At 43.2% G+C, this 25510-nt stretch overlaps 1 protein-coding gene and 1 long non-coding RNA gene across 4 annotated transcripts; both read left to right on the top strand.

Annotated features, from left to right (window-relative positions):
• The first annotated feature begins 265 nt into the window (after nt 1-265).
• Nucleotides 266-19315, top strand: fam83c (family with sequence similarity 83 member C). Of its 3 annotated transcripts, none has more exons than XM_084349292.1 (6): nt 266-332; nt 693-1273; nt 5948-6115; nt 7596-7720; nt 14525-14761; nt 15921-19315. In XM_084349292.1, exons 1-6 carry the CDS (start codon nt 311-313, stop codon nt 16723-16725), a joined length of 1938 nt encoding a protein of 645 aa, XP_084205418.1. In that variant the 5' UTR covers nt 266-310; the 3' UTR covers nt 16726-19315. The 3 variants fall into 3 exon arrangements, with proteins under 3 accessions (XP_084205418.1, XP_084205417.1, XP_084205419.1); XM_084349291.1 differs by having other exon boundaries at nt 15918-19315; XM_084349293.1 differs by lacking the exon at nt 266-332 and adding an exon at nt 359-530 and having other exon boundaries at nt 15918-19315.
• A 4575-nt stretch (nt 19316-23890) lies between these two features.
• On the top strand, nt 23891-25510 carry LOC311254784. Its single transcript, XR_014622282.1, has 2 exons — nt 23891-24094; nt 25272-25510. It is a non-coding gene; the product is annotated as an uncharacterized lncRNA (long non-coding RNA).

The following is a 25510-nucleotide window of genomic DNA, read 5'->3' as shown; positions in this document are numbered from 1 at the left end:
GTACAAGTACCTCGAAAATGTATTTTAGTACAAATTGTGTCGTCATGCAGGTGCGATACAAATCAATAGGCTAATAAATAACAGGTGATTTAATGTTTTGTGTTTAAATTTAAATTCCTTTTTTTCTTACAATTATCACAAATACACAACATTTCAGCTCCTCTTCATCCAGACACAGTAACTTTATTTTGAAAAGAAGTAGCTCCTCTGTTTTGAACCGGTTGGCTTGACAACGGAGAGACAGGAGAGGGAGGGGGGAAGGAGGAGGAGGAGGAGGAGGAGGGGGGCGGAGCCTGCACGCTGGAGACCAATGACAGGACAGGTAGCAACAGGTGAGCAGACCCACACACACACACACACACACAGGCCGCTGTGTGGAGGCTCCTGGGAGCAGATCCTGTCTGACAGGAGGCGGAATTAGAGAAGCGAGGACCATTTCACCACTTCACCACTTCACCCTGTCACCCTGCCACCGCCTCGGAGACCTTTGGATTATTAGATTAACATTAATAAGTGCGCGCGGCTCTGCGGTGAGTCAGTGACGCTGTGAGCTCACCTGCATGTTGCGTTCACTGACCTGATTACAGATTATTGATCCGCTCGGCTCGTGTTAATTCCTCAGTGAGCAGAATGGTTCTGAACCTCCTCAGCAGGATCTGGATCTGATTCTCTCGGCTTCTTTCTCACCACAGGATCGACACTCGGGTTATTCGCAGCGGGGCTCGGACGCGTTGATCCCGGGGCTGCCGACCACACCGGCACCATGATCAGCTCGGAGGGCCTGCGGCCGGCCACGTCCGGCAGGAAGCCCCTGGGCAAGCTGGCCTCCCGGCTGGAGGAGGTGAAGAACCCGTGGCGGCAGGTCTCCACGCTGGAGCTGAGCCACAACGAGGCGGCCCGGCTCGCCACGGACGCGCTGCTGGAGCACGGGGAGAAGGAGTACCGCCGGGTCCTGACCGAGGAGCGGGAGCTCAACTTTCTGTCCCCGCTGGAGGTCCGCTACATCACCACGCACGCGGCCAAGGCGTGCAGCGCCGAGAGCAACGGCACCGGCCCCAACGACCGGGACTTCGGGGACGGGGACGCCGTGTCCGAGCTCACCTCCGGGACTTACTTCCCCATGATGTCCGACGAGGAGCCGCCGATGCTGGAGCTCGGCTGGCCGGACCCCCCGGCGAGATACGGACCGTCAGAGACCCAGATCTACTTCCAGAGGGACAAGTCTCATAATGTGAAAGACCTGATCCGGTCCCTGATCAACAAGGCCAAGAAGGTAAGAGGACACAAAGTCCAGAGAGACACCTGAGGACGAGTCGGGTCCTTTAAAGGAGCAGTCCGTCGTTCTGGAGAAGAAATGTTAATGAGCTCTTTATTAACTGAACAAACTGACCCTGAAAAACAACACATACCGTTTTACTTTGTGTATATGTGGCGGACCCTGCCACCTCTCTAGCTTCAGTGTTCTGGGACCTTATTGTCCTCAGAGAGCAGCTGGTTTATTCACTGATGGAGAGTTTGAATTTCTTCCCCAAAACTACGTACTGCTCCTTTAACGACAGTGTGTCAGTGTAAAGTTGTGTTGCAGATTAAACCTGAGATCAGACACACGTCACATCCAAACTCACTAATGTGATCATCGTCTGACTTCATTGAGCTTTTCTCATTTGGTCCTCAGTGAAAAACCCAGTTAAGTGATGTCGGCTGTCTGGTTCAATACAAAACAAACACTGATCGATCAGTTAATCAATGACAGGATGTCGGTCAAACACACAGATGTGTTTTGGTTTAGATCCTGAGCTGCATCGATGATGAACGATGCATAAAGACGGTTCTGTAAATTAAACTACTTTAAATTCCAGGTCAAAAAAATAGGTTTATAGTCGTTTAACCTCCTTTGATCTTTATGTGTCAGTGACAGAACTGATGCAGAGTAACAAGATTAAAGCTGCCTGATATAGAAAAAACATCTTTTTCTTATCATAACTTTACTAAGTTTGATCTTCAGTGAGCAGAATGATGAATTCATCTGCTGAAGGGGGAAAGTTTCTGTGACCTCTCCTTTGGTCTCAAATGTTCATGATTTTATGACATCAGAACTTCTTTGGAGCCAATCAGGATCCAGCGTTCAACTGAGACAAACGTGATGCAGAAACTTTCATCCGTCAGTCGACTGAACAAACTTCATCTGCAGCGTCTGTGTCAGATGATGATAAAACAGTGAAACAGACTAAAAGAAATTATCGAAGTGAAATAAACAATAAGTTTCTGATCACAGCTGATTGTCGGTGTCTGGATCTGGACCCAGCTGCCGTCTGTAGGCACCAGAACAACATCATGTTCCTGACAAACATCATTACGTCTCCTGCTGTCAGCTGGGAGTTTTTTGTTTTTCACCTTCCACCTCACTGCGTTCGTTCCTCCCTCCGGTGGTTTCCACTCGGTTTGCTTACAAACAAATGCAGCGGGCCCCAGCCCGGCCCAGCCCGGCCCGGCCCGACCCGGCCCGGCCCGGCCTCCTGCCTGCTGTCGTGTTTGATCAGCTCTTATCTCCGTCTGAGCTCCGAGGCCACAGCTCGCTCTGTCACTCATTGAACAGCCGACCTCGGGTCACAGATTAGAAACGTTTCATCGTCTAATCACCGGCTTTAAGTTCTGCAGCAGCACGGACGGGTCGTGAGACACGGGGACACATTTTGTGTCTCTCTGAAGTCATAATGTGTCTCTCTGTTGTTGTTTTGTGTCTTGTGGTCAATTTGTGTTTCTCTGAAGTAGTTTGCATCTCTTTGTAATCGTTTTATGCACCTCGGTAGTTATTTTGCATCGTTGTGTCTTTCTGGGTATTTTGCATTTCTTTGTTGTCGTCTTTGTGAGACCTCATTTTGTGTGTTTCTGTGGCAATTTGCATCATTTTGTAGTTTAACGTCTCTGTAGTCGTTTGCTTGACACATGAAGTGTAACGGTCACTTCAGACAGCGGCTCTGTGCCCGACAGGCCCGTTCAGAAATCCATCCGAGAACAAGACGTTAAAATAAAAGCAGCTGATTTATGATCTGTATTAAGTTATCCACTGTTTATCAGCTCTGTATTACAGAACCGCTGTGACTTTAAATTATGAGTTCAGAGTGAATGTTGCCAAACTGCCTCCTGATCACTAAACTGACCAGACAGCAGCTCAATCAGAGACACATTTGGTTTCCTGGCAGACAGTCGAGCACACGCTGCACATGAGTCACCACAGTGTCCACAGACACTTCCTCCTCTCGGTGTGACTTGTTTTATATGCATGAACAGCGAGTCTGCTGCTGATAAAGATGAAACCTGAGCTGGTCAGATTCTGCAGGAAATATTCTACAAAAGGCAGAAATGCAACGAATCAGAGTCCGTTTTTCTGCCGTCACGTCGCCGACAATGACCCGCTTCTCACAGGTTTGTGCCGAGTCAGCAGAGTGGAGATCCGATGACACTCTGAATGCAGAGCGTCAGGCGGCGTGTTCGGCTGAAAGCTGCTAACAGAGCTGCACGTTTGTTCGTTGCACGTATCTCCAGGTCACATCACAGAGCCTTTCACAATATTTGAACAGTTAACATGTTTTGTTGTGACTTCCTGGCTGTTTTTAATCAGGTTGTAGTTTCAGTGCAGGGAATCAAACTGGCTTCATTTTTCTTTGTAATGGAGAAACTCACCAGCTGTCACATTATACAGACTCACCGGTGAACCAGTGTCTGTTTCATGAACACATCAGGACGGAGATCCCCGACAGACTGGAGGTCCGTCACTTATATCACCTTTTCACCAAAAGAGCTTCATCCGAACCCCGTCGGGCCACTCAGGTCTCGACAGGTCCCGCCGGGTTCAGGCTGTTTATTAATTCTCAGCGAGCCACATCCGGCCTCACGGCTCTCCTCATCAGCTCTCGGACTTATACACTGAGCTGCAACCTCCTGCTCCCCATCGACCAACCTCCCCAGTTGGAAGTCGTAAACACGATCCGCAGACTTGGAGAGTTTCCTCTCAGGTCACTTCCCAGGAGGCCGGCAGCTCCGGCAGCATGTCCTGCGTGCTCCTGTGCTCGGTGCTCTCGGTTAGTAGGACAATATCTGGATGTGAGGTGGTGGCTGAGGAACTGAAGTTGTTGTCTGACGTCCATTATCAGCTGCCAATCCCATAAAGAAGCCTGCAGATGTTCTCACAGCAGGTTTTGGTTGACGGATCCAGAACCTGGTCGTGCTCCCATCAGCACCGTCTCTCTCCAAGCGCCATTTTATTTCTTTTTTTGTTTCTTTAAGAAAAACTTCCTGCTACAGCGACTGCTCTGCAGCTGATCACTGCCGCGTTGAAATTAGTTTTTGCCGCTTCTTCTTGAAAACTGAATTCACAGCTGTGGTTTGAACCTGTCGGTCATCTTCAGTGTGTGTTATTGATTTTCAGACACTTGAGCCTGTGGGCACGAACACGTCTGCACACGGCCGAACACATTCTTCACGTTGCATAACTCAAACTGTATGGAGGACGCTTTGAATTGTTTACAGTGTGTGTGACATGGATGTGAGCCAGCTTCTTTTAGGTAATGTGATTACTTTGAATATGTAGTTGAGTGTCAGAGCATCCTGTAGATGTAATGCTAACCTTTGTGCTCACGTGGAGCATTTTCATATCGCCACTAACGGACGAACAGACCGGGTCAGGTTGTAACTGCAGCGCTGCTCTGGAGTCCTGGCAGGTGTCTGAACTTATCAGCAGCTGAGCAGAAACTTTTTGCCCTGAAACCCCAGAACAGGTTAATCAGGACGTTGTGTTCGGAAGCTGTAATTATCTTTATGTTTTTGAGTTATTGAGTCGTAAAATCTCATTAACATAAATTTTACAGAGTCGTAATTAAACCTGTTCTGTTCACGATGGCAGTTTTAAAAACAGTCTGTTTATAAAAAGACCTTTTGGTTGAAAAATGATTGAATGAAATATGAAGCGACTGTGGCAGCAGTTTATTTTCCTTACGGTGAATCAGTCGACTGTTTTTGTTGATTAAATGTTAATTATATAAAATAGCAGAAAGTTCACGGCCCAAAACTGCAGAACGTCTGTAGTGATATTAAAGAGAGAAAGGCAGCAAATCCTCACATGTAAGAGGCTGAAACCTGACAATGATGAAGAGTATTGATTAGAAAATGACTTAAAGGAACAGTTCATCTACAAATGACGTCATCATTTCCCTCCATGCTGATGTAAAGTCAGCTGAAGTCCACAAAACATTTCTGGAGCTTCACAGTAAAACAGCGACGCAGCGTTCTGCTACACAGCTGAAATGGTGAAAAAATAACTAACTAACTAAAATATATAGTACACGATTTAAAAAACAACTGAAAAAATGATAAAATGGCTCCATACAGCTCGTCCGGTGTGATCCAAGTGTCTGTGATCCCAAATTGATTTAGAAAGACGTTATTTACACCTTCACCACCGACGCTGACACCTGAGTTGAGCAGCTGAAGTGAAGATTTTGGTTTTAAAAAAGGTGTAAATAATATAAATAATAAAAAAGCTCCAGAAATGTTTTGTGGGCTACAGATCGTCAGCTGACCTCTGGTGTGGGCTGAGGAGATAATGTAGATGATCGAACTTTCAGTTTTGGGGGAACTTTTCCTTTAAACAGTTAATAACTTACTAAATATGTTGCAGGTTATTTTTCTCTCAATCAACTAATTACTGCATATATTTACTAATGTCTCAGCCCCACATATAATCATACAGACCTTTCTTCTGCTTTTATTGATCATCATTCGTCAGTGATTGGCTCCTGTAGTACATCAGTACCATGACAGTGAAGTTGAAGTTAACCGGGCCTGTAACTCTGCCTGTGTCGGCGCTGTGCCATGAAGAAGCCCACTCTCATGAAATCTTCATGAAACCCCGCGAGCTCACGTCTCTTGTGTCTCCCCTCTGCTGCAGGTCATAGCGTTGGTGATGGACGTGTTCACGGACGTCGACCTGCTGTGCGATCTGATGGAGGCGTCCAACAAGCGGCGCGTCCCCGTCTACATCCTGCTAGACGAGAAAAACCTCGACTACTTCACAGAAATGTGCTCAGCGCTGGACATCCAGAACTCACACCTGGGTGTAAGTACTGAACAGACGTATACAGACAGTTCTGATGCAGAGAGACCAGAACAGGACAGGAACACAGTGTTCACACAGACAACCTCAGGTTCAGACACTGTAAAGATCAGTTACATAATTAAAGATAACTTTAGACTGAAGATCTGTGGAAAATGCACAAAGATAAGTTAAAATAATTTAAGTCTTTGCAGCAACAAGAGGATGAATCTTAAAGCCTGTGGTGACGCTTTAACTTTAAATACTTTGATTTATGACAAAATTTAGATGAAAACTTAGATGGTGAACATTGTAGCTGCTGGACATCAGCATGTATTGTCACTGTGAGCATGTTAGCATGCTGGTGTTAGCATTTAGCCCAAGTACAGCCTCACATAGGCTATATACCTGATAGCTTGTTCACTAACATAAACCAAGTTGTAACTCAGATTAGGGTGGCTACTAAAGATTATTTTTATTATCGATTAATCTGATTATTTTCATTAACAGTGCAATATGTAAAATGTTGACTATCTGAGAACTATTTTTCTCCAGAATCACTTTATGCTTGTGATTTAAGTCGATGTCAAACATTGTGAAAGATCCCGGAGCCCAAAGTGACGTCTTCAAGTTTCTTCTTTATTCAGACCAACAGTCCAAAACCCAAAGACTCTGGATTAACTGTCATCTTCACATTCAGGCAGCTGGAACCAGACAATCAGTCATCAGAATAGTTTGCGATTCATTTCCTTTTGATCGAGTCGTCGCTGCAGCTCTGTCTCAGTGTAAACGTTTGTGTGCAGCCTCAGCAGTATAAGTTTCTCCACTCAGCCTCCAGAAGTCACGCTGCAGTGTCAGGATAACATTTAGCTCAGCTCCATAGTGTCTGTTAAAGTGGGACGTTCGCTGCGCCTTCATTTACTTTGGCAGGTTTCACTTCAACCTTTGGTTTGTGTTATTTTTCTGGATCAGTACTCGGCCCTGTCCTCCACAGCTGACCCAGCACTCTGCAGTCATCTTTAGTGATGTTTTGATTGACACCCACAGTGGCAGAGATTAAATATTATGCTCTTAACTGTCTGCATGTTGCTTTTAACAGTGCACTGAAATAAACTCAAACCAGGAAGCACCGATTTTCACAGCCTCACTTTCCACCGAACTACTGACTGTTTCCACTGAATGATCATAAAACTTGTTCTGCGTGGAGCTCATTTGTATTTTCACTCAGCTCACTGGCTGCAGATAATACACACATAGATATTCACATACAGTTCAACACTATAATGAGAATAAACATTCAGCTACTGATGCTGATAAATGTTGTTTCTGTGTGAATCTTCTGCTGCATGTTAATGTTAATATCGCACATGAGAGTCAGTGTTCGTCAGAATCCGGCTGTCAAATGTGATTTTCTGATTTCTGATAACTGTTTCCTCAGTGAGTCTGTGTGTGTGTGTCTGTGTTTCTAACAGTCACATGTGTGTGTTTGTGTGTTTGTGTGCAGAACATGCGTGTTCGCAGTGTGTGCGGGGACACGTACTGCACCAAGAGCGGCAAGAAGTTCACCGGTCAGGTCCTGGAGAAGTTTATGATCATCGACTGTGAAGAGGTCATCGCCGGCTCGTACAGGTCAGTAACACACACACACACACACACACACCGAACACACACACACACACACACACACACCTGTGTACACACTTCTATCTGCAGGACTGAAGAGCAAACAGCAGAACAAGACGGAGCTCAGCAGCAGGATTGCCAGAAAATTAGTTTCAAACTGTGTTTCTAACTCAGATCTTTATATCACGACTGGATAAAAGTTGTAATAATAATAATGATGATGCACCTCCTCATGCACTTTACTCTACTTTCTGACAGTTTATTGAATCATCAGAAAAATATTCAGCAGATTATCTGATCATTAAAATAATCATTCGTAGATTAGATCTGTTTCTTATCAGAAATCAGAGGCACAACGTGACGAGTGAAACAAACTTGAACAACAAGAAAAGCTGCGGGAAGAGAAATGACATGCATTGGAATTAAAGCCCTCTCTCTCTCTCCGCATATTGAAATGTGCTCTCAGTGAACGAGCCTCTGCAGCCCTCATTGTTCACAGCGATCACTCGTACTCGTTGAGTGTGTATAGCTGTAATTACAGGTATTACTCAGGTATTCTCATAACAGTTTCAAATACCGCTGTCAGCTCCACGCCAACCGCAGCTCAGTCACTTCTCTGCACAGCACGAGCTTTGTTTCACAGCTAATCCACACACACACACACACACACACACACACACACACACACACACAAACACACACACACACACACATTTGCACACTGAATGTGGCCTCTGAGCTCAGCCGGCTTCCTCCTGCAGTCGTCGTGCTTATCAGGAGGGATGCAAAGTAGCCGTGGAGCTGCTGATCGTGAGCTGCTGATCGTGAGCTGCTGTGTTCAGATGTGTTTTCACTCTGTGTTCTGAACGTCTCGGTCTGAGTCCACCTACACGTCTTCTTACAGCTGATATCAATCTGTGCGCTTCGTCCAAGATTTAAATTACTGCAACATCATAAAAAATTATAAAAGATCCTGACAAGCAGCTGCAATGTGCCAACTTCTAAAAAGTTGCTGGACATGCAAGAGTCAGGTTGTATATGAGAGGACGTTATAAATATTAATATATTTACTACTTAAATAAATATAACTTCACGGACATTAAACACAAGTTAACTTTTAATATAAATCTTTACTCACCAGTTAAATGTCTTTAATTTTAGAATAAAGTATCATCACAACACTGAAGTTGTTTTAATACGATTGGATCTTCTTTCTGTGGACGTTTCAATCAGGACGTTTTATATCAGAGAGCTGCCGCCTCTTCAGTCAGACACCGTCAGTGAGATCTGAGCTCGATTATCTTCGCCTTGTTTCATCGTCTCCTCGGTCGTTCATCGATAACGTCATGGCAACGACTGCATGGGCCCAGATACTGTATGATTCAGTTACATAATATAATATTTTTTATGTACCAATTATAGTTTATTATAAGAAGAAAATGACAGAAGCTTCTCAAGTAACTTCTATACTTTCATTACAGTCGTCTTCTTCAACTTCAGTTATGATGACGGACAAATAACTTGATGTTTTTATAATTAGTCCTTTAAAGTCCAAGTTACTGTTGTAGAAGTGAGTGAAAGGGTTCAGCACAATCCTACTGATTGTTAGTGTGTGTGTGTGTGTGTGTGTGTGTGTGTGTGTGTGTGTGTGTGTGTGTGTGTGTGTGTGTGGGTGTGTGTGAGTGTAATGTACCAGTGAAGCTGCGAGACAACTACTGCTGTCTGATTTTAACAACTTGGTGTCGTGGAGCAGAGCAGAGGGAGTGTTAATGTCACCTCGAGGTGTAATTTTAAATCCGTCCTCACTGAAACAAACGAGACAGAGACCGACTGAGACCGTCCTCTGTGAACTCGTTTTTATTTTTGAATTACAGCACAAATCACATTTACTGTTTGACATTTAAAGTTAGTTCTCGTCTCGTGTGTGAACTTCTGGCGGAGACTGGAGGAACGATATCACTGTGTGATTTTACAGCAGATGGTGACATGTTGGTTCAGACAGCTGCAGGAACAGCTTGACTCAGATACTCAGGACTGTTTTACGCAGACAAAAGTGTCACCGGGCTTCTTTGTGTCGGGTGAAGCTGTTTCACGCACACGGATGCATCGAGACATGAAATGTAATCTCTTTTCATTCAGCAATGAAACTTTGTCTTTGCACGTGTTCATGTAAAAAAAAAAAAAACAGATTAAACCGGTTTCATGCAGCAAAGAAATCATCAACTTCTCTGATGCTCTTTTCTGATAACATGCAGGTTTCTGAGAAATCAGATGCAGGTGGCTGATAGTAACTCAGTGTTAACAAAGTCAAATCAGTTTTATTTGTGTAGCTCGACGTCACAGATTACAGCGCGGCCTCAGAGCGTTAACAGCCGAGGATTTACCTCCGTGATCTCTGATGTGTTTGTGAAACTCTTGTTCTGTTTCTTTTGTTTTCTGGTTCGATCCGTTGAGCAGTTTGTGTGTAATCCTGCTGACAAACCCACAAACAAACGGACACAGATGAAACATATCGTCGCTGGCGGAGGGAATAATGCGTGAGGGTGTTGGCCTGTAAGGTGTGAATCACATTTTGTGAAATATTCAGTTAAATGTTACGCAGCTAGCATGCGACCAAAGTTAGCTAACCCTGCTGTCGAACTCTTCACTCCTCACTTCTATTATTCCTCTGTTGAAGTTGGCTCAGGTGTTTTACCTTCTCAGATAATTTCTGTTGAACGACTGACTATAAATCCTTTGACTGCAGAGCCGCAGGTAGATTTTATTTGAGCGATGATGTCTGAACTAAACCAACCAGCAGTTTGTATTCATGAAGACTAAATTAAAAATTGTTCACGCATTCTTTCATCTTTTTACGATCAGTCAGCTGTTTCAGGTGTGTCTCCACCTGCACTCCTTGATTCACTCTTTGTTTTATTTCCAAAGTCGTTTCCTGTCTCACCTCTCGCCTCTCCTCTTCTTCGATGTGTCAGTGTATCAGGTTTGACACAGTGGCTGCAGAGTGTTTCTGCTCATAGCCTGAGTGTGCTTCAGGTGCGTGGCAGCGGGTTGGGTCAGGCATGCAGGCCGACAGGCATCGGACTGAAACAGCTGACAGAGGAATGCAGGGCGCGGCCCGGCCCGGTGCCAAGTGCCTCAGGGTGGCAAATGTTGTCTTATCACCGGAGCGCACCTCTCCCTCCCTCCTGCGCTATCTGAAAAACGTCCTCGTAACTCTGATATTAAAACCCACGAATAAGCTGCCGTACGCTGTGACACCTGGGCTGTGCCGCTGCTGTGCACCTAAAACTGATTAGTTTATTTGAGAAGCAAATAATAAACACTGATTCACTGATATCGAGTCAATGATGTCAGATTTTATCTGTTAATCCAGAAGAAAGTGCAACAGGAAGCTGAACTTTACTTTAGTCCTTCATGTGAAGCTTTTATAAGCGCTATATTAACATGTAAGAAATGTTTTATAAAGCTATAATGTAGCTGTTGGAAGGGAGTGTAATAACTTCCTACTAATACTTTAGGCAAACATTATTATTATTAACAATACTACTGTTACTATTAACACGCTTTTCAGTGGTTGAACCAGATTATAAACATTTCAGAACAGCAATGAGGCAAATACAAATATGACAACAAAAGATAGTACAAAGTAAAATAGAATAACTTTGTTTATATTTCACTTTTCAAAACCAAAGAAGAAAGTGCTCCAAGACAACAAGTTAAAATTTAAAAGTTAAAACCAGATTAAAGCAACTCTGTTACTGTGAGAGAAAAGAAATACAATTAAAAAGGAATAAAAAAAGAAATACAGTAAACAAATTAAAGAAGGTTTGGTAATTTATTCTAGAAGCATTTTTGTTATATTTGTAGAAAATCTCTTAATGTCTCGACAAAGATTCATTCACAGTACACAGCCCCTGAGCCTGTCGTTCAGCAGCTAACTGAGTTAGCACAAAGCACACAGCCCCTGAGCCTGTCGTTCAGCAGCTAACTGAGTTAGCACAAAGCACACAGCCCCTGAGCCAAAGTACAGAGAGCAGACATGCTCAGTGGCTAATGTTAGCACAAAGCACTCAGCAGTTAGGCGTCACTGTCACGCCGGGTAGCCTTTTCAGACTGAGGCACGTTCATGACGGCTACTTGTGTTTACATGATTGCAGCATTTAATAGAGTTTGCTGATAAATATATTTTTCAGAATAAAAAAGCTAAGAGAGCTTGTTAAACTAAAATGTAGCTTGTTGTAGCTGGTTTATACAATCTTGATAACCACATCTTTAACTGCAATGTATGAAAATACTGTTAAACACAGTTGTGATAATACAGAACATGTGTTAACAGTTAAGATTGTTGACAAATACTGAATATTAGTAAATATTTTAAAATGTCCTCATATTGGCTTACAATTATAGTGTGTCAAACATTTATAATGTTGTTTTTTTTATTTTTATCTTCTAAGAAAGGACCTTGAACTTCAATCTACAGATATGTTTACTGGGTTTATTAGTGTTACAGTAAAGGCCAGATGACGGCGCAGAGCTTATCTCGATCATGAATATATGAACGAAGGTTGATTTTAAATGAGCTCTGCGGCACGACGACTGTCTTCTCTTCATGACGAAAACAAACTTTATGATTGATGCATGAAGGCGTGCTCGGATCAGTTCCTCCTGACAGGAATTAAACTCCAGCTGAATGCCGTCCAACGTCTCTGAGCACTGAGTGATGTATCACTGAGCCGTCCTGCAGGTTCCCTGGCTGCTGTAAAATCACACTGGCTGCCTCAGCTCGCCTTCACTGGCCTCAAAATGATTTACTTCCAGAAATAATTTTATAACCGTCTGATTTTGTTTCAGGCTGCGTGTTTAGAAAACCTTTCGTGGGATCCTAATTAAAATTGGGTGTTAACTGAGAAACTGTCTTGGACAAGTTGGAGCAAATGCTACAAACTGGCCTGACATGAAGAAGTGCAGCTGTCAAAGCACAACTCCTCCTAAACTGTTGAATATTTGAAGACTGAAAAACTAAAGTTATTAAGTTATTGACTTTTTTTTGACTCTGCTGAATGACTTTAACGTTTGTAGTCACTTGAATAAATCTTCTGCAGAAGAATAAAGTGAGCAGGCAATTTAAAATGTTCAATATGTTTTAGTTGCGCAGCTCAGATGGTATTTGCATTTAAAGGCGTCTTTCAATCATTCACTCTTTTCAACTGACAACATTATACAACTAGTTGGCACATGTTAAATATACTGCAGGGAACTTTTAACTGGTTATGAAACAACAACATTTAAAAACTGATGCTTCTGTTCGACCTACAGAAGCAGGTTGGCTGTTTCTATAGTTATTCTTAAAGCCCGTCACTGAGTCGGTTTCATAAAATTAAAACTATTTCTTACCTGCTGAGGATGAATTGTGGCGCCTGAGGAAAGAAGCTGCTCAGTAGTCTGGTGGTACGACGCTAAATCAAAGCTGACTTTGTTTCATCATCGTCATATCACAGTTATTAATCTGACATAGACACAAATTGATCGATGACCTCACCGATATGCATCCTGCAAGCAAAACAAAACAATACAAATGCATGTACCAACCAGATCAAGATCTGAACCACAGGAGGAGGTGGTGCTCATAATGCTTTAGTCCACAGGGGGCGCCAGAATCAACTAAATGAAAGTTGATGGGAGCTGCTTTAAAGTGACTGTAAGAGTGCTGCCAGTATTGTCGGCGCTGCCGTAGCAAAGACAACCGGACTGTTTCTGTTTCCCTCAGAGTCACAAACAACAACAACAAGACATTGTTTGTTCAATCATTTAGTCGATTAATAGAAATAAATCAGCAGTTAACTTTCCTGTGCCCGGACAAAACTGGGAACCAATGTAAACACTGACGGTTTCATTGTGCGATACGATGAAGCAGATGAACAGAAGTTATAGGTGAACGTGCACAGAAGACGTCCTCCTGATTATTAATTAATATGTAATATGTAATGTATTTAAAATTAAATACATGAAGCACAGCTTACTGTAACAGCATTTTATATCACACATATCAGCAGTTTAACTTTGATAAGATAGTTGCCGTGGTAATAGCTTCTGTTATCTTACTGTTATAAAACGCCGTCTCTTAATGATTCCCTCATCTTTATTCTTTTATTGGTGCCGTTGTCTCTCATGTCACGTCTCAGGCCTGCTGGGTGATACGTTGCCTTCACTACTGCTCAGATATTTGTGTGATCGTATAGCTCAGAGTCTGAGAGCCTCAGTGCTGCTGCCGCCGGGCGTCTTCGTGTTCATGCTCCTGTTGTCTGCAGGCAGAGAAGCTGATGCTGAATCACCGCAGTGACTCATCATCGTTCAGGAAATTGTTGAGGCCAATCTGCAGTTTAATCAGCCGGAGGTGGACGGAAATAATCTACATAATGAGAGTCCGTGCTCTCAGTCACATTTTCATGCACTCAGTGACGTGAGGGGGGTTTTTCCTCCGCACACTTTAAAAAACACGATGCACGTTGTTGATACGCAGTGTGCAGGAGGGTCGCCTCCCTCATGAGCTGGTGATGTCACTTCCTGTTCCCAGGCTTGTTTAGGAGCATAATTAACACATTTTAACACTTTCTTTGAAGCATGTGTTTAATGTTTAATGATCTTATGCTCATTTGATGCCAACTCACACAGACTTCAGACATTTCCCAGTTCATTGTTTCTGATCAGTTTTCCTTTTTCTTCTTTTCATTTTGAAACAACAACATTAAAGTTGTTTATTTCTGTTGACTCAGGAGCCTCAGACTCTCACACTCTCTGTCTCCTCTCTAGTTTCACCTGGCTGTCGGCTCAGGTGCACAGCAACATGGTGATGCATTTCTCAGGTCGCATCGCCGACAGCTTCGACCGCGAGTTTCGCTGTCTGTACGCCGACTCGCAGATCATCGACTGCTTCTTCAACCCGGAGGAGGAGGGGATGCCCTACTACCCGTCATACCAGGCCATGATGGCCCCCGGCATGGGCATGGGGCTCGGCCCGGTCATGGGTCTGGACTTACTGTCTGACAGGTAGGAAGCTCGAGTCGCCTTGCTGAGACAGTTCAAGGGTCGACGGTTGACATGATTTCCTGCTGACACTTGACTCCAGGACGCAGAATCACTCTGAGGAGCCCGGTTCATGTTTCTGTCCACAGATTATTTTCTTATTTTTGCCTATAAAATGTCAGATGGTGAAAACTGCTCGTCACAGTTTCCGAACGCCCGAACTGAAAAACACTGAAGTTCATTTTACAACGATACAAAACAAGAAGCAGCAAATCTTCACATCTGAGAAGCTGAAATGATTTAATGATTAATTAAACAAATCATTATAACACTTGTCACTAAACGACTTTATGTTGATAAACTAATCGATTTTGCTTCTTCAGACTTCTCAGATTACGTTGTGTTTCTTGTGCAGTCATCGTCATGATGTGAGTTTTGAGTAAACCAGACAGATTAGTAACAATATCGATAATTAAGAGTAAATATTTTCAGTTAATTAATAAGTCATTAATAAGTATAAGTTTATGACCTTCTTCTGTACGGGTCCCTCAAATGTAATTCAAGGGTTGAACATTAGATCATAATCAGTAACATTAAAGAGTTTTGCAGCATAAATTTTACTACATATTTTACATTTCTATAGTTTCAGTAGCTGTCTAACAATGATACAATTGGCCAATTTATCTTACATGTTCAAAAAGTATGACAACAACTTAAATTTGTATTTTATTTTTGATATCCAGAAGAATAAATGTAAACAAATAACTTCATAAAAGCTTTTTTATGTCCTGATTTCTTCTGAATAACACTGACAGCCAGACTCGTCTACAACTCTGACCAACAGCAATAAATATAACAATAATAAAGTTTATTAAACGGAACAGATCAGAACAACGTTACACAAAGGTTTACAAATTCAAACAACTCATTTCACTGCAATTACAGAAAATGTAGCCAAAAAAATTAAACAAATACATTAAAAAAATACACAAACCAGGTTGAAGATGGAAAAATACACCTCGCTAATGTTTCAGTCAGCCTCCAGTAATAACTGTAAGTTTTAGAGTGAGTCAGTATCATTTTTGATTCTACATCTTAAAATGGTCGAACTCTGGACGAACAGATAATCTTAACTTTGATCTGAAATAATGTCTGACGCTGACCTTCACTTCTCCTCCAGCAGGCAGAGGGACAGGGTGTGCTCTGAAAACTCCAGCAGCCAATCCAGTAACAGCGTGTCGAGCGTGAAGGCTGCGCCCGGGATGACCCCGAACCCGGTCTACAAGGTCACCCAGAGTCACGACAAGAAGGAGCCCAACAACAACTCTCACCTGAGCCCTGAGAGGAGAGGAGGGCAGACCCCGACGTCTCAGGGTCACGTCACACCGGTGTCACGGGTCACTGCTAACGGAGTAACCAATCACAGCCCAGCTATGGACCGACCGCCGCCGGCCTACGGTCAGCAGATGGGCATCGAGTGGAACAAGCCAAACCCGGCCGACGTCATGCGGTCGAATATAGGCGGCACCTCCTCCAAGTTCCAGGCGCTGGGTTTGTACGACCACAAAACGAGCCTGTTCTCCAGCGGCGGGTACGTCCCCGGCACCCCCAACATGAACCTCAACCCCAGGACCCAGAGCCCGTCCCCCGTCAACGACAGCAAGCTCAACCCCAAGCAGAGGACTACCCCCAACCAGTTCCTCAACAAGTTCACAGACCTCTTCAGCAAAGACAAAGAGACCTACAACTTCCGGAGGTCTCCGTCCCCGCACGGCGTCACGTCCTGGGGCGGACCGGACCTCTCTCAGGGTGAGCCAGAGAGCCAGCAGAGTCCGCCGCCGCCACCGCTCTCTCCGGTCGCGATGATGAGCCGGCAGGACCAGAAACGAATGACACTGGGCCACAGCAAGCTGGACCTGGTGAACCACTACAACAAGATGAAATCCAAGCAGGTGTACAGCCGCTTCGAGCTCAAGTCCTCAAATTAAACTCGGACCTAATCGGACTTCCAGACTCTCTGTTCTTCCTGTGTCTCTCTCTGTGGAGGTTTTTATAAAGTCGTCAGTCCTTCGTCTTCTTCCACAGTTCAGTGATGCCTGCTGGAAATGAAGCCATGGCAGCCATGTTGGCTCTTTCAACACGTTCACAGGGTTCGTCTCTGTGAGTCTTGAAACCATATTGCCTCTTTTGTAGAGCGGACCGGCCCAGGAGTTTTGGGGCTGACGCAGATGGAAGTAAACAAAATTCTGGTTTTGATATATCAGCTGATATTCTTGTTCACACAGAAACTATGATTATAAACACTTTTATTACGATGATCCTTTAAATGTGGTTGTAAAACACTCGAGACATGTCTGCAGGATATTTTACAGTTTAACAATGAATTTTATTGTCCAATATGACGACAGAGCACTGAGACGGTAAACTTCACCGGGAACTTAATAACTAGAAATCACCCCCAGCATCTTTTTCTGCATTACGTACTGTAAACAAAGCCGTTTTAATATCGACACGTCTGAAAACGTTTATGCCGATACCGATTTATCTGTGATTGGCCAATATCGGTCGGGCTTTACACTTTTATAATGTGAGGAGGCTTTATGAGTGCAGTAGTGTTGTGACGGGTCGTAGTTTACAACAAACGTACAAAGAAACTGATCATGTTTCAACACATGCTGTATAATAAATATTAAACAGACAGGAGCCTGGACCTGGAGACAGTCCATGTGCCATCAGAGCTTATTTAACGACGATCTGAAATTTTGAATCTCCTTTTGATGTAAGGAAATATTAATTATAATCACGGTGCAGTGATTCTGCCTAATTTTCATTTTTTCACGAGACGATTGAACTGGTTTTGCACATATTTGAATAAACAGGGCTTTTCCTGTGGCGGTGGTGATGAGATGTGATGTCATGCTTCACATCCAACAAATGTCCAGATGTTTGTCCGCTTTTCCAACAAGGTTTGTCTCAGTGACGCCCTTCAATATATGAGGAAACATCTGTAAAACAGGATTTTTACCCTTTGCATTATGAAGTTTTATATATTTTAAAAACTTTTCCATGAGCCTTGAAAAAGCTGCTGGATCCAAAACCTTTTTGAATAGTAATGATGATGATGATAATTAGCAAATGAGTTCAGACAAAGAACATAACTTCAGTCAGACTTTAACGTCAAACTCGGCTTTGATTCTCAGATTTTTACTTTCTAATGTTGTTTCATACAAAAAAAAGCTAAATAAATGTTTTTATCTTCAGATTTTAAAGCAGCCCGAATGTGAAGAAAACCTCTTCATCCTTTTCTTCCTTTCTTTCTTTCTGTCTTTCTTTCTTTCTTTCTTTCTTCTTTTCTTTCTTTCTTTCTTTCTTTCTTTCTTTCTTTCTTTCTTTCACTTCCTTTCAGGTCATTCCTGTAACACTCCTGTATCATAGTGTACATACCACGTGCCTTGATCATCCTGCCTTAAGGTTTACAATCACATTGTTATAATTAATATCTCCAGTGACTTCAGGTGAGTGTTTATTAAGGAACACACACGCCTGTTTGAAGCCGCTGTTGCTGCAGGGAACAAAGTCTGTTGTAAATAAAAGCAGAAGCGGAGCGACTGTATTTCCTGGTGCTGTATCATGTTACAATTCTGGGAAATGAGGTGTAAATATAGAAAACTGAAGGGCTTCGGGGCATTTTGAGACGATCAGGTGGAAAATATTGGTTTTACAAAGACGGACGGCTGTGAGAAGATGCTGTCTGTCGTTTCTGTCACACGCTAGTTTCTTTCCTACAGTAAGTTGTTCATTACAGAGGACCGTTTCCTCACACTGAACATTTTATACAATGAACAGCTCAAACGTCTGTATATAAACTGCTTATTAAAACACATTATATAACAGAGCGGAGAGAAAAACACTCTTGTTTTCCTACATTCACACCGATGTGGAGTCACGGCTGCTCTGATCCCATCACATGATGCTCTCTAGTTTTACCTGATGTCTCCTAATCCAATGTGGGCCAGGTGTGTAAAGCGGAGGATCTGATGGTCCACCTGAGCTCAGCTGCACACCTGTAAAGTTTTCGTGACTGCATCTTCCACGCTCGTGACGCTGTCGCGTGACACACGCGGTGAAGACGTTAGCAGCCCCGCGTGACGCTGTTAGTTTTCCTTCGCAGCACTACAGGGCTAAATAATCAGTGCTGACGTGGAAAACTGATTGTTGCTGTTGTCACCTGAGCAATAATGATCGACAGTGATCACTTCTTTTGATATATGTGTTTGTGTGAGTTGTTGTTTACTGCTCATTTCAGTTTGTGTTGTTGTGTCAGTACCACAGCCAGCCGGACATCGAATCCTCCTCGTCTGTCCGACTGTTTCATGTATAATATGTTGTAAATAAAACACGAACTGACGGTCAGGACTTTGGGTTATTGTTAAGAAACTCTTCTGTAACTGAGCTGTTATTTTATTTTTACATCATGTCATTTACTGGAGAATGTGAACGTTCTGTTTAAGTTGATCTTAATTTGTAAGATGAACAATTTAGGATTTTAATAAAAGAGAAAGTTGAAGTCAAAAGTTGTTTTGAGTGTCGCTGTCCTTCTGTTGTAGGTTTCTGTAACGATGTTGAGATATTTACCTTCATTAACGTGAATGTTCTGATTCCTGAACTCTCCTGCAGCTTAATTAAATTCATGGTTCCCAGAGGTTGAATCCTACTGACGCTGGTGATCTTCTGACTTTCCTCTAGCGCCACCATGAGGTTGCACTGTGTCGGCAGACATATTGTCATTAATTTTGAAACGGTGGTTCTTCCCGTCCAGCGCCATCATCAGGTCAGTTTCGTAATGTGTCCAATAACACCTGCACAACTGATGACATCACATCTTTGTTTAGTGCTAATGAGCAAATGTATGCAGCATGTTAACACGTTTAAATAAGATGGTGACCACAGTATAACTGTTGAACATGAGAACACTTGTCGTTGTTAGCATGTTAGCATGCTGACGTTAGCATTTAGCTGCTGCGTACGGCCTCAGCTGCTGTGTGGACGCAGACTTTTTACAGATGAAAAATAGTTTTGTCGCTTTCTGAGCTTGAGTCCTGATCTTTAACATGTCGCATGTTTTGTGGGATTTTAAATTTGCACAGTAATGATGATGAACGTTCATCTCTTCCTGCCTAAAACGGTATCGATGTTAACGTATATCTTAACGGGAGACAGCTGGACAGGATACGTTGTAACTATTAGACACATCACCATGAATCACTGACATCAAGACAATTTGTTTTTGTGTTACAAGTTTTCTGATATTTTAAGTTTTAATGTGCAAATGAGGCGATACATAATTCAAATTGTACTAATTTTCATTTCTTTCCTGAACAGAAATCTGAAAATTGAATAAAGTCAGTTTAAAAATCTAGAATTATAGATATTTATTTGTATCACTCCATAAATAAGAAAATACTGTCAACAGCCACTAAAAGAAATGATAAATTATGAACCTTTCTCTAAAAACCTTCAGATTATAGAAAGGAATAAAACTGTAAAGTTTGGTGTTAATAAGAGCTGCTGAAATAAAAATGGCCTTTAAAGATCTCCAAACTTTTCCAGAATTAAAAGATTAATGTTCTGATTGAGTTCATAAAACCTCATGAAGCAGAGTGACTCCTCATGAATGAGGGGCACCAGGACCGTGTTGTTGTTGTTGCTCGCGGGTCAGTGAAGTGAGGATGTGTGCCGGACGTGTTTGGACCTGTGTGTCGGCCCGTCAGCCCCGGGGATCACCTCTCCCCACTGAGCAGCCGTACAGTATGTTTTCCTGTCAGGAAGTCCAGCCCAGAGGCTGCCGGGTCACAGGCCACAGCCTGAACAATGTGACAGAATAAAAACCCTCCGAGGGCAAAAACGTGAACAATGGAGCGTCCAAGAAACTGTCCCGCAAAAGTCCCAAAACTGGAGTCGCATCATTCATCCTCACAGATCCAGAAGGAAACACAGACACAATGGAAGTTTTTAAACGGGTCACCAGCTTCTGTGCGTTGATGGATCCATACATCACACTGCTGTCCTCAGAGTCCAGGGTGCCACGTCCTCCACGTTCCTAATAAACTAATGCTTCAGGCCTCCAAAGCTGTCATTCCCTTTTATTGTGGCGGCTGATCACAGATCTGATTAATGGTACAAATTTAGTTTATTTTAGCAGCTACTTCAGTCCTGTACATGAAGGTCAAACCCTCACAGATAGTGTGCTTCAAAATTTGACCTCACAATTACAATTAAACTCACAGTATGTCTGAAGTCAGCAGACAAGAACAAACATAACGTGAAGATAATTTAAAACATCCCCTAATGGCAGAAAACATGTTGTGTGTTTAATATACGTAACAGGCCGACAACATTATCAATTTAGCAAATATAAATATGTGCTTCAGTGGATCGTACAGTATGTTTCAGACGTTTTTCAGGGTGATACTTAAAGTAAAACTTCCCTCAGTGAGTACTGAGTAAAGTCTCGTTACTCTTTTAAAAATAAGTAGTGGATTACTTGTAGTGAGTAATATTCTCAGTCCAAAGAGAAACGCCGGCTGACCGAGTGCAGTTCCTCTCTAACGGATCAGACGGCAGCAGCAGCGGTCTGAAGACTGAAACATGAGCAGGGAAGCTTGTGTTACCTCGTCTGCCCTACAAACCACCTACAGACACACAGAACGGACATTTTAATGCTTTGTGTGTCAACTCAGGTGTATCGATAACACTCTTACACCATCAGTCAAAGGCTTAATATGCTTCGTCACAGCAGACTCACATTGTTGCAGCGAGTTCGTGACTTAATAGATCAACAATCAGCTGAAACTCACTCGTGAAGTCGAATCAGCTGATGATTCTGTGGAGGTTTATCACCACGAGAGACACCTTTCACATGATCACATCACTTTACATGTTGTTATTACAGAAATATTGATTATAGCCGGCACATATGGCAGCATGGATGGTGTCAGAAGATCAGCTGTTGGACCTACAGAATCTACTTTAGGAGCAAAGAGCTGTGAGTCACATAAAAACCAACTGACTGTCACACCCAGTTTCTGGGCTGTGAGGTGTGAATGCAGCGCCGCAGTAAAAGACAGAAATCCTGGACGACGACCAGGAGACGACCTGTGAACCTGTTACCATGACAACCCTGTGAAAACAACCAGGCATCCCGTAACCGAGGCAACACGTCAAACATGTGCGTCCCCGGCGAACCAGTAACCAGGTAGTCACGGTTGTTTTGGGAGCTTCCTTTCTCAAAACCACAATCACATCGGCTCAGTGGGCTTTACGATGTGCACCGTGAGCAACGACCTCTGTCCTCAAGAGAGGAGAAACTCCACATGTTGACGGAAAAAAACTTTTAACAGGGAAAAAGATGGTGGAAACCTCAGGAAGAGCCACAGAGGAGGACCTTCTCCCGGGACGGACTGAACCAGAACAACAGAATCACAGTTTACAAGTTGCACTGACAGAATATCTGATACAAATGTATAATATATGTGAAGTGTGTGGATCCAGGAGACGAAGTGGTGCCGAGCCACACGACCTCCTCTCCACCGCGGTGACCTGGAAGAGGACACACAAGATTATTAGCAGTGAAACAGAGAAGATCAGACTGAAGAGGCATCAAACTTTCAAACATTTAAATAGTTTCTGAAAGATGGAGCTTTGTGAAAGTTTAAGACGGAGCTGTTGGATGAAAGAAGCCACGATAGAAAGGTTCATACAACATTAATGTATATGTTGACACATCTACAGCAGGTTGTTGGCTTCGTTCAGCTCCTGCAGTCTGAGCTCGGCCTCAGTGGCCTGAGAACATGTTGAGAAAGTCACAAACAGACCTGCTGCAGCATTTCCTTCACTGTGTAACCCGACACGAGTCCCTCTGTTTCTTCCTGTTTCTCACTGCAATCAGTCAAATACTGAACTCGGCCTGTTCAGAAGCACCTGAGGCATCGTCACCTTTAGCTACGAGCCTGACGTGAGAGAGTTACTCACCTGCTGCTTCTGAGGTTTCAGCTGCTGAGGATGATGATGGTGACCTGCAGACAGCTGACATGTACATTAAACACTGATGTTCTTCTTTCTACGATGTCGCTCGTGTCCGTCCTGCTGTCACGGCAGAAGAAACAGTCAGATACTGATGCAGGTTTGATTTTAAAGACGGTGGCGTCATTAAATCTTCTGTCGGACAGTTTTCAGCTCTGTGTCAGTAACAGTGATGTCACTCCTGAAATCAACCGTTACGGAGCGTCCTGACGATCTGATTGTGTACAGTATGTTGATGTTATCGTCAGGATGCAGTTCTTCCTGCCGCGCAGACCTATTTTCTGCTGTGTGTGTGTGTGTGTGTGTGTGTGTGTGTTTACTCACTATCAGAACTTGAGTGTGTTTGTTCTAGGGACACATGCACGTGAATCTCTGTGCACGTCAGAGTCAGTGAGTGTCCTTGACGGCCTGTGTTTTGTCCCTGAATACAGATGTTTTTTATACACGGCCCGATGCTGTGTGTGTGTGTGTGTGTGTGTGTGCGTGTGTGTGTGTGTGTGTGTGTGTGTGTGTGTGTGTGTGTGTGTGTGCGTGCGTGCGTGCGTGTGTGTGTGTGTGTGTGTGTGGCAGGAAGCCTGGTGTATTGTCCTCTCAGCAGCTTTCTGGGACAGGTTTAAAACTTTCTAATCTGGAAATAGCTCCAGACGCTCTCGGTCAACACTTTCATAAACACAACAGCAACATTTGGTAACTCCACTGGTGCTTTAATAATTCAAGCGATGCTTCTTGTGCAGCAGATATTTTCCATAAACACAATCTGCTGACAGACAGAACCACACACACACACACACACACACACACAATGCAACATGTTGACTGTGCCACATGTAAAATGATTTCTCCAGCACAGCTGTCATACAGGGGTTAAAAATGAATGAAAGTTTAAATCAAAGAGAGAAAAAAAGTAGTCAGAAAGGTGTCGACCACTCCGACTGTTTCATTTCATTATTTTTATGTTAAATCTGACTTGTGGTTTGTGGATCTATTGAACTCAGGTGTCAGCAGGCTGATCTGGAAAGTCGTTAGCTGGATGAAGCTCACCTGGTCAGTCTGAGCTCTCCAGGCTGTAAAAGCTGCAGGATTAGTTTGCTCACTGTTGTTTCCAGCTGACAAACACTCAGTTTTTACTTTAATGTCATTTAACAAGCACCTTCACACTTTGCTTGTACTGATACTGATCATTTTAACATCAAACCAAAGATCGTCTCTCCTGTGGACGTTTCTTCATCGAGCCACTTCTGACACTGTGATGTCCTCTTCTCTTGGGAGACACAGGTATGTTCAACCTTTCTCATTACAACATTGGAGAAATGTTTGCATGTTGCATTTAATTCTCCTCTTGCACAATATAGTGTGACGAATATCCGCCTTACGAACTGAACGTCCTTTTGCTTCCGGCGCCAACTCTACAGCGTACGTCTACAGGGCTTTTTCATCGTGTCTGAGTTAAAGTACTTCACTCTTCACAGGTCACTTTGTGTATATCATTCATAGTTTACCGTTTGTCTTTGTGCACAGTGTTTTAAACAATTTTGATCATTTAGATAATCACGTAGAGGTTTTTAACTAGCGAGGTTAGCCTGTCAGCTAACCTAGCCGACTTCCTAAAAAGCTCACAGTTTACCATTTTTCTCCTATTTGTGATGTAGATCGCTCATCCAGCACTTCAGTCAGAGCTTTACTGCTCGCTTTCACAAGACGGTGAACATCAGTCATTTTCAGTGTAATAAAGAGCCATAGCTACCTAATGTTAGCATGTGGCCAGCTAACGGTGATCTATTTATCTAAAGTATAGAAAAAAACTTATTTTTTAATTATATGTACAAAGCGAACCGTGAACAGGGAAGTGTTTTACACTGAGAACTGTAGACTGGGGCTGTAACGAGACATCGATTCAATGATCAACGATCAACTTGCAATTCACAGCCCAACTGTGGACGTTTGCTGTAGAGTTGGCACCAGAACAAAAGGACGGGTGGTTTGTGAAGTGGATTTAAGTCACACTACAATGTGCAGGAGAATTGTTCCTCCAGTGGACATTTAAAGATCCTTTCTCAATGCGCCCGGTGGACAAAAGTTTGTGATCTCTTCGGAAGTTTTTATGACGTTAAAGCTCAACCACCAACATTCGGCCCTCTGGAGGTGCTCGGAGACGTTCTGCAGCTTTTCATTTGACTTGCATGGTCGTGATTTGCATCACTGTAAATAACAATTATTCATCAAGTTCGAACAATAATATTTTGGATTGGATTGTTGCTTCACTGCCTGGTGTGTTGCAGGTCACGACAAGCTGCCACACCTCATCACAGCAGGAGATGTTTCCTCTTCTGACTTAAAACTTCAGTTTGTGACAAATTTCAACCCTTTGACTGACAACCAGTGTGTCAGAGACCCAGCAGCTGCCAGAAGTCATCCTCCTGATCTCTAACACTGTTTCTCCTCCTGTTTTCAGGCTCTGCGTGTCTCTCTGCCACGGCTGGTGCCGATTTCACAACAACCATTGCTCAGAAGGAATTCCTTCATACCGAGGGTTTAACGTCGGTATGTCACCTGAGGCAGAAGCTGAGTTTCAAGCAAACAAACAAATCTCTTCTTCTGTCTACGTTTGCTCCCTAAACCTGACCTTGAACATTAACCTGCACTGTAAAGGGAAGGTTTGACATTTTGGGAAATAAACAAAGTAGAGTTTGA

The sequence above is a fragment of the Pagrus pagrus genome, assembly GCF_965226575.1.
Source record: "Pagrus pagrus genome assembly, chromosome: 3".
Classification (NCBI taxonomy): domain Eukaryota; kingdom Metazoa; phylum Chordata; class Actinopteri; order Spariformes; family Sparidae; genus Pagrus; species Pagrus pagrus.
Note: the sequence above shows the minus strand (reverse complement) of the source record. Positions and strands in the feature narration are given on the sequence as shown.

Bases quoted from the DNA above. Each gene is read 5' to 3' on its own strand.
- fam83c (XM_084349291.1), top strand. From the start codon at position 311: ATGACAGGACAGGTAGCAACAG. The intron at 333-692 runs GTGAGCAGACCC...TTCTCACCACAG, and splicing joins GACAGGACAGGTAGCAACAG to GATCGACACTCGGGTTATTC. The intron at 14,762-15,917 runs GTAGGAAGCTCG...CTTCTCCTCCAG, and splicing joins CTGGACTTACTGTCTGACAG to CAGGCAGAGGGACAGGGTGT.